The 18,880-nt window shown below is 37.0% G+C and overlaps 1 protein-coding gene across 4 annotated transcripts in view; it reads right to left on the reverse strand.

Moving 5' to 3' along the window:
* Positions 1-18,880, reverse strand: part of LOC132908526 (uncharacterized) — a 115,386-nt gene that overhangs the window by 7,974 nt on the left and 88,532 nt on the right. For 3 of the 4 annotated variants that reach the window (XM_060962598.1, XM_060962613.1, XM_060962606.1), the window contains exon 2: positions 12,801-13,042. In XM_060962598.1, coding sequence (XP_060818581.1) covers positions 12,801-12,833 — 33 coding nt within the window. In that variant the 5' untranslated portion in view covers positions 12,834-13,042. Of the gene's footprint in view, positions 1-12,800; positions 13,043-18,880 lie in introns of those variants that run through there. The other variant, XR_009658372.1, reaches the window with a different exon arrangement.

The following is an 18,880-nucleotide window of genomic DNA, read 5'->3' on the forward strand; positions in this document are numbered from 1 at the left end:
AGGGAATGAGAGGTTCAATGCAACCAGTGGTTTTTACATGTGAGATACGAAATATTCGGCGGGAGGATTTATTGGACACGTACTTTCAGATTAACCTCGTAATATCAGGGTCCGGGGCAAGATATTGGGACTTGGATGAACTGCCACTATAAACTTGCGATATCTCCTCGTTACCCTCTGTTGCGGTTGAACGATGTTATGGTAGGTTTGTTAGCAAAAGCTTCTACTTCTGCAATCTCGTATTTTAATAAATTGCTAAATTGTTAATGTAGTAGCAAAACCACGCTACGATCTATTATATTGTACCATTGATGTTAAATATAAAAAACACACATTTCTGTCACTCTTTAACGTGCGAGAAAAATAAATTTAATATTAAAAATAAAAAAGATATAGTTTTTAAATGGTCTTGTAAAGAAGACGTAAAGAGCACTGAAATTAATCAATAGCTTATTAAATACCGTAATATTGCACGTACGTGAAACTGCTAATTTATCGTAAGAACGCGATATTTATTGTTTAATATCTTCGAATAAAATTTTATATAAACCAAAGCTTCTCACTTAAAAATTCTGTATACAATAAATTTAAGTACATATTTTAATCCGATTAAAAAATCTTGTAAGGAATCTATCGTCTTCCTAATTTCCATACAATAATATTATTACCACCAGAAACGAGCATCAATTATTTAAACAAAATATAAAATTTCAGGTAGCCTTGACTAAATGGAAACCAGCATTCTGTACAAGCGAGACTACTATCGATATACACATACATCCCGATATATGAACCACGTCGTGCAGGGTAGACCGATAACATTCAAAGAGGCAACGCTGGTATCGAAAAGACGGGACCTATCGACGTGTTTCTTTATGTCTGTTCGCGCTTGTGCACCCGCTTGGTATCTGGTTCTTTGTACTTTGGGTTACCAGTCGAAAATCAGGATTGTATGTGTACGGACACCGGATTATCTCTTACAACCAGAGTTTATGCGTTCGTGTTGTCTGTTTAGGGTTTACCGTAGGAAGAGGGTGTGTCGACGCAACGATTTCACGCGAAAACTTATGCTACCTGAAGAACTCGTCCGTGGTGCTCCAAGTGACGATGCAATACAACCACAAGTCGTGCCTAATGGTCTATTAAGAATACGTTGAACGAGCACGCACCGAGTTAATTTAATTCGATATACTGGATCAACGTGGTTAAACGGAAAAAGCTAATTAAGAGTTAATCCTAGAGTTGCTTGATTTTATTGCGATTTTAAAATAATGAGCATACAAGCATTTTGTAGGTGAAGAGTAGATGGAATAACGGGGAAATTTTTTACCGAGTCACTTCGTTTTACGTGAAAATGTATCATTTCTGTAATTAACGCTTTTATTGAAAAAGAAACAAATATTATAAGTAGTCATTAAAATGATTAAAGATAACAATTTTGAATAGAACGTTCTTAAGTAAAATAAGATTTGCTTTCTATGAAATATCAAAGAGTATATGTAATGTACATTCAATAAGAAATACTTCTTCAATAAAATCTGAAAGACATTCAACTGGCATACAACAAAGAGGCAATAGAATTTCATCTGAAATAAAAAATAATCTATTTCTTACTCTCTGACGTAAGTCATACACCGTGCACAGCACGACACTGCATCTAATTAAACTGTCTCTTAAATCCTGCATATACTGTCGAAGCAACAAATCTCCCGGGATAGAAAACAAGATCAATCGACACGGTTTTCACAATCTGGAAATCGTTCCACGGTTTCTTAGCTGCCCGTTTCAACCAATGAAATCGCATCGCGACCAGCTCGCCTATCAACCATCGAAATGGCTACCGCCTACAATTTTTACTCCTTGAGATCCTTGGCATCGTTTCGCGTGCAACGCGCGACAGGGCGACGAATTTCCAGGTCAGAGAATGGAATTCCGTATGATGGATCGCCACAACCGATATCGGCCACGATTATCATACAATATGATACGCTCGTCGATCGATCGGATAGCGTAACGCATTTCTACGGCGATATTTCCGATTTTACTGCGCCCGTCCTGAACCGGAGGCGGTAGTTACGAGCGTTGGACATTCTCTGCCACCATTGGTCCGTGATTCTTTTTAACTCACCAGCCGGCCGAGCTGCGATTGGATAGACGTACGGCAATAATTTATAGGTCTCCACGAGCCTCAACGTTTCACCGTAGAGCTGAGAACTGTTCCGTTATATGGCAAATAACCGGAGATAGACGCGCGTATACACTCGTGGCTCTCGATATACGCCGCCTGCCTATCGTAATAAGCTTGTCGTATCGTAATAAGGTGGCGGTGATTTGAATATATCGCGTCTACGACATCGTTGGCTGCGACCAAAGGTCTTTCGAAATGTGCATAAAAATTTTACGCAATCCCCGTCGTCCCTGTTTCGCTTTTTGCGGCGGATCGACGCGTGGAACGTGAGAAAATCATAGACACGCCTAATTGCTATGTTGCCACCAGGATACGACGACGGCGATGCAATCCATTGTTAAATCAATTTTTGTCGCCTTTATCTTCATGGTTTATGACAAGCTATTTCCTTTGCCTCTCATCCAATATCGAATGCTTTACGCGTCTGTATTACTAGTTGTTAAAGATTTGTAGTATTAAGTATCTACTTTTTTCTCTTTGTTGATAATAAAAAAATATCAAGATCGGACGAAAAGTTTAAATTTTAGAACGTGATCTGAAAGCCCCTTTGCTCCCTTTTCGATAAACAAATAAAAGAACTCTAAAACATTGGCCGTGCTCCATGAACAACATAATTAATAAGTTTAATGGAACTAATTGAATTAACTTTGTGAAATGTCAAGCTGTAGATATCAAGATATTTTCATACTATTTGATACAATTCGAATAATCTTCCAAGTACAATATCTTTAACTTCGTAAATTACCGATATAGACTGAAACAAAATACATGGTTGATCGTAAAAGGTCGAGTATTAATAAAATTGTAGTTGAGCCGCTGAACTAATAGTACATAATAACTTACTATCATAAATCACTTGTCCAACCATGTACTTTAGTAGTAAACTTCGATTATGCTAATCGTACACTTTAATCCTTCCTAAGCATTAAGTTTATTCCCTAGAAGCCATATAACCGTAGACGTAACTAGTGTTAAGATCCGGCAACCGAAAATGTCAGTGGCAGAACTTATTAACCTTTGACAACCTGCGATCACACGATGAGCCGCAGAAAAGGCTCGATTCACGGACCTGTATCGCGTTCCGCAACCGCAACAGCTCACAGACAGTGGAAAGAAGTCGTCGATTATGCATGTAATCCGTTGTATGGAACTTTCTCCGGTCGAGTATGCATATATTAACGAAAGATCGGTGGCTTGTTACGCGAGAAATAAAAACCAAGGTGCAAATTAACGGTAGTAAACAGATACGTACACACGGCAGGACCAATTAGCGTAATAAGAGTTGTAAAGCGTGTAGAACGCGGAACGCATCATAAATTCGCGAGCAGACCGGGATAGAATTTCGAGTCGTCGATAAATTTGTCAAGCAGGTCGTTAATTGGTAACCGACTTACATACATACACCTAAATACGTGTTTGCTTAAACTAATCGAATAAAATAGTGGAGGGAAGCAAGGTTTCTTCGAGTATGGTACACTGTCTTCTTTTTTCTTTTTTCTTTTTTTTAGATTTTAAACTTTTACGATGATTAAATGATCGAAGTTGTATGAAACTCTCAACGTCTATGATGTGGTCGACGTGGTGATGGTTGATTGTTGAGGATTCGTGCAAATGCAGTTACAATGAGCGTTGAATTAAATGGAATGGCTTTGAAGTGAAGCATCCTCCCATCTTGACGCGTTTTGTCGTGTGCAAACGTTAATAGCGGTTTACTGGATAAACTCGTGATAGAATTCGAAACTCGTGTTTATTGAACGTCAATGCAACGACTCGTATTATTAGCATACTCTTTGTGCATCTGCCACGAGCGAACGCACTTGTGACTTATAGCAGTTTACCGAGAGTTTCAACAACAGTCTTTTGCCATTTTCTGGGCTACTTTGTAGTATTTCCATTGTTTAATATCTCTCGTGCAAATTTGAATTAGATTTAGATTAATTGTATTTCTTTCTTTTTTTTTCTTTCGTACGAAGAAAGATATAAATGTTAGCTGGTAATTCAACGTCAGAAGTAAATAATAATAATTAAATTAGATATGTGTTAAGCCACGTTACATTTATTATTTATCAAAGAAAAGGAAAATATACTGGTAACCAAAATTAGAAAAATCAATAAGAGATAAAGTAAAAGTACAAATAGAAAGATCAAACAAAAGAAATACCTAAGAAATAAGTTCATGAAACAATTTGAATCAGAAACATTACATTCTTTATTCTGAACAGGCAATACTACTTTTCGAAGCACGTAACATAGTCTACTGTAATTTCACTTAAACAGCAGTCGAGATGAAAATTAGATGGCCTTACAGATCGGCCTATGATTTCCTTCCATGGGGAAGCAAACACGACTTGGAGCGTATGACAAACGGTAACTATCGAGAGGCTTGTTAGAGATAGAGCAACGAGCAACGGAAAGGTCCACGATGTTGAACGCTACCGGATGGTTTGTGCGTTGCACGAGGCCCCTGCGGCCTGTTTAGACAGCGTACGACGCTTCGTCGTCTCTTATGATTGACATGTATAAATATTTGGTTAGTCGCTTCACCGTTTCGTACGTGTATCGTACGCGCGTAAATCCTGCACCACGTATCCTGCATACGTTTACAATAGTAAAGGTCGTTCATAAACGAGCGAGTAGGACCGCATGAGACCGCAGGACACTTGTACTTCCCGACGCGACAAATTAACGATTCTTGCGCCACGCGTAAACCCACGCAGATGCCTGGGAATCGCTTCTTTTTTGTAGTTTGTTGAATTTAGAAGTGTAAAGATCGAAAACGAATCGAATTCCATGGTTTAGGTGTACTGTGGCTTATCAGCGATGAAATTTACTTTCGTATGCGTGAAAGAAAGAATTTGAATATCGTAGAAAATATCAGCGTTAAGATTGAAAACAACTATTTATAGTTGAAGCAGAAATTGATATAGAATGATTGGATATTCCTACGAAGAATATGATATAATACGATACATGATAAAAAGGAAATCTGATAAGTACATGGATGAAATAAAAGATTTCTACGGAAAAAAGGGGGGACACATATACGTAACTTTGGACCTTGAAGTAAAATTTCGTTCTGCGGTACGAGTGGAAACTGGTGATTACGTAAAAAGGAATTTCTACTACATATCGTAAAAATGGTCTTCGTCTCGTTCATTATTCTTATTTATGAAATGAATTGGTTAAAAATATTTTAAGCGAACTGAAATACTGAAATTCAGTAAAATTTTAACTTATATAATATCAAACGAGGATTAAGTAAAAATTAATTAGACTATAATTACGAGACGAAATCCGTGAAAGAAGTATATTCCCTTCAAGCTTTGAAACGTATTGTACGAGTAAATGCACTTTTTCAATAGTGAAACGTCATCCATTTGTGAAGTGATTTCTATCGAAAGAGGGTTTCTACCAAAAGCCTTTCTACAAGATAACGCGCCAGAGGCGAAAATCCACCCACGACACGCTAAATCACCGGAAGATAAAGAACCGGAACAAAGCAAACACAGGGTCCACACGAGTGGACCAACCCTCCTTTATATTTCCAAACGACGATTCGTAATATATTATTTTTAAATTCTTTTAAATTACAGGCTCGATAGCCACGATGCGTTTCGATGATAATAGCAGAAGGCGTTCTACACTAATTGTACGTGTCTGAATGATGTTCTTGTATAAATTAAAAAAGAGGAAAAGGTGTAAGTATCAGAGAATTCTGTTTAATTATTTATGATAGAATTATATAAAATAGAAATTTGGTTGGCACAAAAATATCTTATTGAATTCTTTATTACTCAATTCTCAAATTTTTTGTTTATACTTTGAATTATTCTAAAGGTCCAAGTAGATGCACAATAATATAATTAATTTTTATATCCACCAAACTATTCTTATTGCATGAACATTGATCTACGCTGATTGTTAAAATTGTTACTCTTTCATAAACAGAATTTCTGACTATAAAAGTAACCAACTATACTAACATGGAAATTAATAATTATTATAAATAAATGAATTCGTGTTAATATAATGATACAATCTAGTGATAAGTAGCTAAAATAAAATTTAAAAAAGACGAATATGTAATTCAAAGTTACACAGGTTTGCCACCGTGAAAATTTCGCACCTAATTTCATAGTTCCACGAATTAACAATGAAAGAACGAACTGATCGATGAGTTGAACGATGAGATGGAGATCACGAACAGTAAGAAGCACGCGTGGGTGGATGATTCAGCCGGAGGAGGCCGGCTGCTTTGAAATCGATACACAACGTCATCGCATGATTCCCAATAGAATCGAGTGGTATTTCAATCGTGGTAGCTTCGAAACCCTGAAAGACGATCTCTCGCCTTTTTTCCTCGATCGCAGGTGTATTCGATCGATCGTCAGGTATTCTTCGCAGGAGGCTTGATGAAAGAGCACACTTATTCCACTTAACCGGCGCGATATTCAAAGTATCATTATCGAGAGACACGCGATCATTTAATCATGGATTTATTCGCTACCGATCAATTAATTAGCCAATCACTGTCATTAGAGGGGCAAATTATACGCCGGCAAAACTGAGAAATTACACGATGTATTTAATCGTGATTTAATTTCCTAACGCCAAAGTTGACGCGTGCTGTCATTTTTACCCGTTGTTTTGCTCCACAAAATCACCGCGTGATCGATGAATTTTATTTTTAACGCTCGCCTTATCTCTCGTTGGCGAAATTTTCAAACCAGTATCCGAGAAGAACTCGCGTTGCTTTTGGATAAGAGCTAATGATTAATAAGTTCTGCGTAAAAAGAACATACTGTGATTTCTTTCGAAAGAAATTTCGTTATCCTTTCATCAACGAGAAACTAGCGTGAAAGTTTCATAAAAGTAACTGGATGCTATAGCATAGTGTTGTTGGACTCGCAATCCCCCTCATTCTCATGATTGATCGATTTTTCTTACTCGCTGTTACACCTCTGCTAGTCATATTATCCCATTGTCTTATAATATCGAATCACACGAATAACACACGTCGTGTGATAATATTGGCAAACATGGGTCGCGTTCATGACAAGCGTACAAAGTGTTATGTTTCGATATGATCATGTTTCTAAAATTATCGTATTAAAATACAATTACTCCAATGTATTTTTATTTATCGTGATTTAGTAATAATTATCGTTGTACGATTTTTCTTAACAGGACACCTGCAAAGTCTTATAAAATTTTTAATACACACGTAATACGTTGATAAGCACATCGATCAGTCATTCATATAATGCCCAACGTATCCTTCTCAGGTCGACAAGCAATAAATATAGATTTGCCTATAAACAGCCTTACATCATACGCCAAGATCTTTCCACTTACAACCTGAATCTCCCAATCACCTAATCCCCTGAAGAAAAGCTAAGAAAACCAGAAAAATCTCGATTTGCTAGGTTGCTCAACAACGAGCCTGCGCTTAACAACTCTTATCACTGGAACGCCAGGTCCGTGTTTACTCGTCTCGCTTCGAGCGTCAGCAGGAGAGTTTTAACCGCTGTGGCAAGCAAAATAATCCTGAATCCTGATAATGATACACGAGGAACAAGCCGAATGATACACGACGAGTGAAATATAGCGTTTTATGTAATTTATCGCGCGATTACGGGTGAATCGCCGATGTCTATCTTTTTTTTTCCTTTTTTTCTTTTCTCTTTCTTTTTTCTTAGCGAAACCGTGATAAACCTAGAAAATCATCGAAGAGAGACCGTGACCGAGGCTGGCAGTGCACATGGGGGATGAACAGGTAACGGTAGCGGTTACAAGCAGCGGACAGGCTGTCGTCCGACTCTCGCGTTAAGAGAATTATTTATTGGGGCCATTGGCGCCGACGAAACGATTAGCATACTAATGTCCTCGACGATTTTCCTTGCGTCGTTCGCAAGCCGATCCTACCTCTCGTCCGCGACAGTGCTAATCTGCCATTATTAAATTATTTGCGTTACAGGGGGCGCGCCGTGGCCGCGGCGCACCGGCGATTATCATTTATCAATATCATGGGACAACATCGCGATGGTGATATTAATCGGCTAGGGATATTCGTACGTCAGCACGTAATGTCGCCCAGATAAAACTGGTATGCGATATCGGCCGTTGCCTTTAATAGGGATAGCGATCGCGCGAGCCGCGAAATGATTGGGATCGAGGTGCGCTTCCGGTCAGAAATTGATCGAAGGAAACTCGATGACGCCTCGCGTAGCGGTATAGAATAGATTAATTCCAGGTGCGAAAGAGGAAGCTTTAAACCTAATTAGCTGGTAGAAATCGCGATTATACATATGGTAATGGGATTCGTCTGGTTCATATCGGGGTTATGATTACAGTAGCGTGGATCGAAGGAAGAGGAAACTTTGAGTTCGATCGTAAATAGTGGTTTATCGATTGTTAGTTTTAATGATAGGTTGTTGAATATTTTAATAGGGAATACGTATAAAGTTTGGCTGATGGACTATGAATTTTACGGTATTTGGTGATATAAACTGAAATGATTATATCGAAGAAGTATTAAGATTTAATAACGTTTATATATAGATATCTTTGTAGGTTATTTATAGGAAAGGAGGCTGATAAGAAAATTACTTAAGATACCAATAGTATCGAATTAGCCAATTAAGAATTCAACTCAAACAACGAGATTCGTTAAAGAACAGAAGCACTTGAATCTACTACAAGATGAAAGGAATTTTCTCCATTAATAACGTGATAACGTTTCCAAGAACTGATATATAATCGTTTCTCTCGAGACAAAGAGTGGATAGCGGCACGAAATAGAAAAAAACTAATTAAATAAACCGCTTAAATCACCTCCCACGTGTATAACATGTATACATAGCAACGCGAAAACTCACGAGTATCTTAGCATGGCTAACTTCCGCATACTTTACCACAATTACCTCCACGAAACAGGAGTAGGCAAATTCGCAGCGGCAAGTAATAAATCAAATCTCTTTAAAACCAGAGGATCGTGATTCCTCGCGAAATCTTCAGATGCAAAGTCTAACGAGTAGGAATTTATGTTGCAGCACGGTATATTTACAGTTGGCTGTAAGACTTTTGGGGGATTAAACGCCCCTTTACCGTACGTGATAAATTATAAAAGATAAAAATATAAAATATACATATGTTTAGAAGGAATTCCAATAGTTTCCAAGCGTATTGTAATGATTTACGTTACGTCGATGACAAGAATTCTCCATGCGCTCAAATCCTAGTGGATGGTTCAATGATCGTAAGATAATTTGCCATAGATTTCTTCAGTGTTTAGGATTTCTTATTAGAATCAACGTCTTTGATTTTATTCTTAAAATTTGTTAAATTAAATATTCAATGAGCGTAACGGAGAGTAACATGAGAATATCGATATTTCTTCCAATAAATTCAATATATACTAAAATTATCAATGACTAAAGTACAAAGAAAACTTGCACCAAGGGATCAGAATGAAAGATAAGGGGAGAGATAAAAAAAGGAACGAATCTTCGTCTATACACGAACAGCCATACAAATCTTGAAAAATGTACCGTCGTAAATCCACCTCAGTAATTCTAACACTATTCGATATCGAGTCATCTGGTTTTAGGGACTTTTGATTATAGAACGAACGCCAGACCGGCGCCGATTCCCGCCATTGTCGCATTGCTCGTAATGCGTTTTAATATTATGATCTACGCGTCGAGACTGGCGAATCGCCTTGGAAATCTCGCGGTGAAAGGCAGTATTATTAATTTGCACCGACGGTAATCGATCTTCGCCGCAAAAATCAATGCGTTCCCGATATTCTCGCAACGCCGCCGACCGAATAACCGTGTCATTAAAACAGCTCACGAACACCTCGAGTCCAGTGTAACGTGTCTCGAGCCGTAAGAAACAGTATATCTCCTGTAATCTCGTTAAAATCTCGGACCGTGGAATGTGAAAAGAATAGCGAATTATATCACGCAGGTGCCAGAGTATTGTAAATTTTTCCACGATGAGGGTGAATAACTGAGGTATCGAACACGCTATTCATGTCATTAAACGTGGGTCGACAGACGATGATTGAAGTTATGGTTTAATTTAACACACATTGGAATTTGTAGTGGGACAACGACATTTTCTGGTTATTTATTACATAGTAGTAGTAGTAGTATTCGATATTGTAACATTACAATTTTTAGAGCATGGCAGTATACGTATGTACAGAAGGTGAATATCTATTTTCGTCGTAAAACATTAATTGTAATCGTTAAACCTAGTGTTATTAGATGCACATCGAAGCTTGATAGTTCAGGTCGTAAAAGACCAACTCATGGCGAGCTGACATAAATTTCTACATCTTATTACTTCCAACATATTTTGTTCAAAGGTATTATGTTTATTGAATCAAGACGCTAAATGTTTATAATTATTCAAAGCCACGAAGAAACTGCTTTGCACATTGCCTATAAAAACTTGTAATAGAGGACAGAGTGCAACAAAGTTGACATTGATTTATCAGGTACTAAACTTCGTATTGCTTTATTTATCCCCTGAGCCGGATTATTTCCTAACGCTCGTGAAAGAATAGTTAAAAAGAAAGACACGTTGCCGACGATGAACGAAAGAACGCGTGGGTTGGAAATTTTCGTCATTAGAAAAACTTAACCGTTGGTTGGCTTGACCACAGGGATTTATGTCCGAAAATTATAATAAAATACACCGAAGACGCCCAGCGGTGAGCTAAAAGGAACGATGAGTCAAAGAAAAAGGATGAGACAGCGTTAGAATGATTGTAAAATTTTGTAACCCTGCGAACAACGAATCTTGATATTCATTCGGATCGTGGAATATATTTCAACCGTGCAATTCTTGATCTTGTGGGCTGAATGTCGTCGAAAGTACGTGAGAATAGTACGGTAATTACACCCACTCTCCATGGGCGATGATTTAAATCCGGATAGTTATCACGGTTATCGTGTGTGTTGGCATTCGAGTTGTACGGCATTAACATGCGCGCAACATTACTTATTGTAGCGGTAAGCCAGATTTATGCAAATGTTATTTTAACACCTGCTAGCCAAATAAACGTGGCACTGTTTTGCCAATAAAACTATGAAACATTCTTGTATCAACAACGTCTAGCAAAAGCGATTTAGGGGTGCTTTCAAGCTACATCTGTTATTTGATATAAAAAGAACAGAGAAAGCTTAATTCATATAGTAACTTTAACTATAGTTTAGCCTGCTTCTTAATATACGTAGATGTTAAATCGTAGTTCGTAATTTTTCTTTACCTTTGTTATGAACGAAGTTTAATTAAATTTTATTACTGTAAAAAGCTATATATAAAAAAAAAGAAAACAGACAATGAAATAACGAGTACTACTACGTTTTTAGCGGGGAATATTGGAATTTAAGTAATTGCTCCAAAATAAAAAAATCTTGATAATTTTCATATTAAGAAATCTGTAAACTTTCCAATCCTATCTCATCTCGTATTAGATACATATATTGAATCGTTCGACATATTCTTTCCAATCATTTACATACCTTAAAATTGAGGTTGCTATATATCACCTAAATTGATCTATTTTACGTATCTCGCTTATTTTTTATGATAGCAAAAAATATCAGAAGAAGAGAATATTCGGTTCGAAGGGGCAAATGTGGTGATAGGCAAAAAATTTTCTCAGCGACACTTTTTTCGAGATTTCAAAGACATCCAAGTATTTTTAAATGGGACTACACATTTTCATTGCAAAAGTCTTATAGTTCATAAAAAAACAAATTCAACGATGTATAATATGTTGATCTTCGCGTAATCTTCGACGAGAAAATCGCGTTTGTACGAAGAGAAGGTAAAGGTATGATTTGTATGTTTCAGTGAAAAATATTTATTTCAAAATATGTTTAAAATTAATTTTAATACGCTTTTGGAGACGGTAAATGAATGATTTCTCTACATTTTTTAAGTACTTATAATAATAATTGGTGCACATCCGTGTAGAACCCTCTCTCGCATGTTTTCTGGTGTTGTGCGAGTATCGTTGTGAACTTTATAATTAAACCCTACAGGAAGGAATCAAGTGGCGTAAGACCCGACGATCGAGCTAGCCATCAAATTCTTGCACCACATTCTATCCAACGATCGGGAAACATTCTGCTTCTAAGCATCAGGAACAATTACACAACACACTGTTCCAATGAAATTGAGATTCCTTCATTTACCGTCGCCGAACGAGTATAGAAATGAATGATTTTCTCGTCGACACATTGCACATAGTTGAATCTCGAAAAAAGTGCCCTCGAGAACATTTTTTCGCCCATCATTACATTTGCCCCTTTGAACAGAATATTCTCTTCCTCCGAAATTTTTCTCCACCATAAAAAATAAACGAGACATTTAAGATGGTCAAGTTAGGTGAAACACCCTGTATATGTATTCTGCTATAAATAAAACAAACGTCATTTTCGTATACTTTTTTCAACTCGCGCAATAAAACCGAATCGATCGCGCAAAAATGACGATACAGTCCTCAAATATTAAATATATCGATCATAGGAAAGAATGGACCGAGAAGAAGTGATATCTATCGCGTTGAAAGGTTCGAAAATGGCAAACTCACCGCGACGAGGGTGCTGAGAGCTTCAATTCGCATAGTAGCTGGCCAGGCCAGCGGGGAGGCCGTAGGTTGCAAGCTGTTGTGGGCCGATCACGTGTGTCGATCCCCGATTATTGGCCGACGATCTTTTGTATTCGATTTCACTCGGTTCGGAAAGTATCCGGCAGGTGATCCGATTCTCCCGGTTCTACGTCGATTTCTCGCGATCCGTGGTGCCGATCCGATGACATGGCTCCTGCGCCGATCTGTAAAAAGAGAGAATTATAATTAGTAAAAATTAAAACGTAAATAAATGATACACCTAATAGCAATATGATCAACGTACAAATTAATTAGTAATAATACGACTGAAAATTACGATTCTTATCTCTTTCTTTCTCTCTTGTTTTCTTTAGCTCTTTTATTACCAGATATACATACACAGCCATATAAATGCAAAAAGAAGAAAACAAGAAAGCAGAAAATTGCAATAACCTATATTATGTAAAAAAGATAACAGAAAATAATAAATGACGTATGAAAAAAAAAAGAAAACAAAGAAGAAAACGATAAACAAGATTAATGGTTAGAAACCCAACAACCGTACAACTCAGCCCGGTCGATCAAGATTTAATCTTGGTAATGAAAAATTGACTTAACGTATTATATTTCTCTTCTTCGTTTCTATTTATAACGAGAGAACCCGTAATAGAGGAATTTCTAATAAAGTCTTATCGATACCTCCGTCGATGATTAATTTAACACCTCAGTAGAACATCATCAATTAACGTCTATCCACAGGAACTTTCGTTCGAAAACGTGTTAGTTTACGTATCACGGTAAAAACAGTTCGATTTTAGGTCTATACGTTTCCAAAGAAAAATATACCTAGTACATGTCACTTATGACATCATAAACCCGCACCGCAACTGAATTTTACTTCAGTCGAATACAATTGTAGCAGAGCAACATGCCACGAAACTTATATTTATTGCACGAAATGGAGCACAACGAAAATAATGAACTTTATTTCGATTATTTGAGAATATATTTCACTGGATGACTGAAAACGGCGTATCACAAATAGCAAAGTACGGTGTTAATATCAGGGAGAAGACACGATCGCGCGACGCGGAACGTTGCGCTAGACTGGATCGATCTTTAAGATTTGTCGATAAAAGTAACGAGGCCAAGTTAAACGCCGGCGTTTCGGTTAAAAGAAGACAACCACGTTTCGCGTCACACGGACGAGCACGATAACGTTGTTAACCGATATCTTATCTTGACGTGTTTCCGATAGATACCAATTACGTTCATGTCAGACATGCACTGACCTATCGAAGTGATGCATTCAAACTCGAGCGTTGCACGTGTGGCATTCTCCTTCGAACATGGTTCTCGACTTTATTTTTACCAATTTTCCGCGTGATTTAACAACAGTAAATATTTTGCTTCGTTAACTAAAAACTAAACGCTAACTAAACTAAAATCCCAAAAACTAAACCAACGAGTTTATGTCGCGATATTATGTACATAATAATATATATGATGAAATGGAAAAGCTTTCAAGGATAACTAAACAGGTAAAATCAGAGAATATAAAAACCGAAATCTAAACATTGAACCTACGCCTTCCGGTCACGATCAAATAAATAAATTACATGAAAATGTCTTGAAAGCCGTTCATAGCTAAAAATATCTATCGCCAGTTTATTCTGTCGGAATTACTCGCAGTAGACAATTTTTTAAATGTCTACAGGTATATATTAATATCGATCTATCGATAATCTATAATATTTGTTAAATTATATAATAACTTTTAATATTTTTCATATTACTCTGCCAAATTTGCGGATAATTTTTTAAATATTTAATCTTTCGATTTCCAAACCACGATGGTTCATTTTTATCGAAAACTTTCTATTGAAAATCATAATTTCTTACTGAAAAGATTGAAAAACAAACGAAACCAAAGATTCTACTGGCGCTGCTATGAATTGACACACTGAGTAGAATTATCAATTTGCAATTTGAATGCGTACGGGAGTTAGAGAGTTAGACAGCAGTAAGACACGAAAAGAAATTCGATGGATTTTCACCTGAAAGTAGGGTGAAACGAGCAGTCGTTGTCGGTTTTTAGATCGCGAAACTGTCCGTGATTTCTTGAAACCGACGCGATTGACAGGCATAGCTATAGCATGGCGGTATTACAGATCCAGCAAACGCTCACCGCTCTCAGGATCATTCGTTATATGAGTTAATGACTCTCGAGAAATCATCGATTGGTCCGTCCTGAAGCCGCGACGCCTTTCACACCGTGTAAACACGCCTTCTCACGTAATGTAATGGACGAGAGTTACATTTCGAACGGTAAACGGGGTGGCAAGCGATTTTCCACGGTTTCACGCGCGCGATCTATCAAATACTCGTTTAAATGTATTTTCGAGCATTTCTACCTCGTAGATCTTGAATTTGTCCATTTGTAATCGATGCAGTGTGGTACGCCGCTATTCGAAAATCTTAAGACAAATCAATGTATTTTAAAAACGAGTTTTTCAGAAGCCAAATTGATTACATGCATTTTCTTAAGCTTCATAATTTATTACATCAAATACAGAAGCTTCGTTAAAATAAAATGAGAACAAATTTTCAGCGGGAATGGAATTGTTTCATTATGGGCGTTTACCTCATAAGCGTTTCGATTAATTTTTTACATATTAATTTAAACGGTGAAGAAGTAACGGCGCGACTTTATTAATTGCGGAAGGAGGGAGGCTAAAATATTTCTGATGAGAAAAGGAAGATTTATGGTGTCCTATTACACAGTCTCGCGGAACCAGTTTGGCTTCGTGACAAAAAGTCCACGCGACTCCGACGACCGAAGCAAGAAGCGCACACACCTGAGTGTACAATATAAAATATTGTGTAGGTGGTTAAAGTACGGAAACCTGTTGCACTGAATTATTAATTTTCCAATTTATTAGGCGAATGTATTAGCGAGTCAATGGCATCGGTGAAGTGATTTATAAATCAATTACTATAAATTATTTCATTAAAAAAAATGAGGTGAATAAATGTTTATTTTAAAATACAATATTTATCATTCCTATTCTATAGAATTATAATTGTTACTATACTACATTTCTATACTATGTAATTATACTAAACAATGCAGTATAATTAAATAATAAATATAGCCTGTCAAGTGTCCTCAAATTTCCAATTCCGTCGGTATTTTAAAATCGTTTCTTTTTTTTTTTAATTAATGAAATGATTGCAACAGTCAAACGAGACTATAAACAGGGAAAGGTCTTCACGATTTTTAAATATCATCGTGAACACGAAACGGCTCGGTTAAAATGTCGACTGCTTTGCATCGTAACTGCGTCGTGTTTTCTTTACGATCGTAAAGCTTATTCCATGCAAATCACTCTCGATCTGATTGCATCTACTTTTAAACAGCGATCCGAGAACAGTCTTATCGTGGATCGTCTCTATTGCCAAACACTTGTGAAATCGCTCGGACGGCAATTAAAAGAACAGGAAACAGAGGAATGTCGGTCAAAAATTCTTACTAAATAGTAAAGAACGCTTGTCGGTAAAAGTAGTAAGTAATTAGAGTGAATTAACTGCTCGTTTTCTATTTCAAATGACATTCATGATATTTATCAAGTATTGCATAATAAATATTTATCATTAATGGACAGTAAATATTGGGTTGTTTTGCGACATACATAAATTAATCCTGTTTTCGTACATGTATTGTACAAGAAGCATTTATGACACAACCAAATACTCGGTATATAATTTAAATGTTACACAAACATTTCTCTAAAACATACATTTTTCCTACTTTCTCAAATAATGTAATTTATTTCACCAGTAACTTCACTTCCCTAAATACAAACCATTCGTGAGTGTATCTTACAGGATCGCTTTTACTTGACAAACTCTATCAAACGTATTCAAAGATTCCAAAATATGCACTCATCTACATAATCGCAAGATCCATCAGCAGATCTTACGAAACCATTATCACGGTCTCCGTCACCGAGAAACTAACTCACCAACAGATTCCACGAATCAGCCTGTTAATCATCATTCAGTCGAATCCTCTATTCGCTAGTAGCTCAAGAACTCATGGGAAGTTCGATGAAATCGAGTGGGCGTTCACCGGTTTGATGAAAGCGCGGCTACCGCGTAATCGTAAGCGGATTAGGAATATCATTTCGGATTATCGCCGCCACGTTGGAAATTTGGATTATAATTTCGGATTATCGGTGTGCTCATTCGAGCATTGAAAAAAACATGTGTTATGACGCACGTTATAATAATATCGATACTCGTGTTACGGCAGACCTCCGATTACATAAACCTTTCGAGGAACAAACGGTTTCATATCATAGGAATCCAATCGTTTTCCATGCTTCCTATGATTTGTCATCATTTTATATAATTGTTCGCATTCAGAAAAACGGATTCGATCAACGGGGATTCATTTAAATGGATATTACAATAAAACTGCATTTATCGACGGACGATATCATACGTGCGATCATATGTGGAATTCATAGGATTTTGTAGGATTTTATAACTGGAGTTTATATAACACTATGAGGTCAGACAATAGTATGGAATAAATTCATTGATTCGCTATCTACGATTTCTCGTTCATATAATAGAAGTTCGCGTTTGGGTAAACCCACTCGATCATAAAAATTCATGTCACACATTCGATACAAATGCGACTCTCGTTTTAACGAGCAAATTTTGAAGTCCATATTTTTGTGACTTTTTAAAAGTAAGTACATGTATAGGTCTATCATGAGGATCTAAGGCGTATTAAAAAGTACATAAGAATAAAATAAAAAAAAAGATATATGCTGACTCTGAACCTTTCAAATAAAAAAGATATAAAACTAAATTCTACTACACTGCAGCCTGAAATATCCATCGAAATTCACGTCCATCGTTTCGTTACTCTTATGACCACAGCGAATAATAACATCACCGGTCATTTATAGCTGCTCCTCTTACGAAATCGTTGATAACGCGCAGGTATTTGGCGACAGACGGTGTCGGAATCTCTTATCTAGGTTTTTTCACCGGTGATAATCGAATTACTGTTTAGCTGGAAGGATTCGGCATACTTGCCCTCGTTTCCTCTTGCACTGACATTTCGACGTCGCTTGAATCATCAGCGATACACGTCGACGTGGATGGCTAATCGGATGTAGACTTGGCGGCACGTCACGAATACCTTGCTCCGAACGTCACGAATACCTTGCTCCGAACGTCACGAACACCTTCCTGCGAACACGTGTCCGCCGATTCGACACGCTGTGCAGCGAATTAATTCCTTTTTGCATGAGCGTACCTTGATTGGTAAATGCCGGTAACATCGTGTAAAGATACGCATCGAAATCCCAAACGTATGTAGGGTGTGCTTTTCGTAAAAGTATTAGAAATGTTACACTTTTCCTCTTCGGGAAGGTTGTATAGTTTGGAAGAAGATACTAGATAATTTTTACAGTATACGTTTTAATATAATCTTCTTAGAGAGGAATATTTAAAACACGCGGAACTTCAATTGATCAACTTTATAAATTAACAGCCTGGTTTCTCAAGAATTAAACTCTACCCACATAAGCTAAAATTCAGATATTTTTAATAATTTGCTCGTTGAGTGGTCCATTCTTGATCGATCGTTCATCACAGGGGTAGAAATTCTCGAAACGGATAAGGAAGTAGAGATAAATAAAAAAAAAAAAACTATCATAATCGATAGGGAATATAACGAACGAAGAAGTAAATCAAATTTTCTATTTTACCGTTATTGTACCAATTTATCGCATGATTAATCGTTAAGTTAGCTCTTCTGGCTTTATACGAAGAAACGTAGAAATAGGGACAACGCTGAATACAAGAAGTAAAGCTACGCATAGTTTCCTCTTATTATCGATGAGAATAAATCGAAGTGGGCATTTAGAAGATTCGTTAGGAGCAATGAATCGTCTATCCCTAGAAATATCGGCTCTAGGAACAAGCACATGATTCATCGGGAAAGATAAACCAGGGAATTCCGCGTCGTAAACCATTTCGTC

The sequence above is a fragment of the Bombus pascuorum genome, chromosome 1, assembly GCF_905332965.1.
Source record: "Bombus pascuorum chromosome 1, iyBomPasc1.1, whole genome shotgun sequence".
Lineage (NCBI taxonomy): Eukaryota > Metazoa > Arthropoda > Insecta > Hymenoptera > Apidae > Bombus > Bombus pascuorum.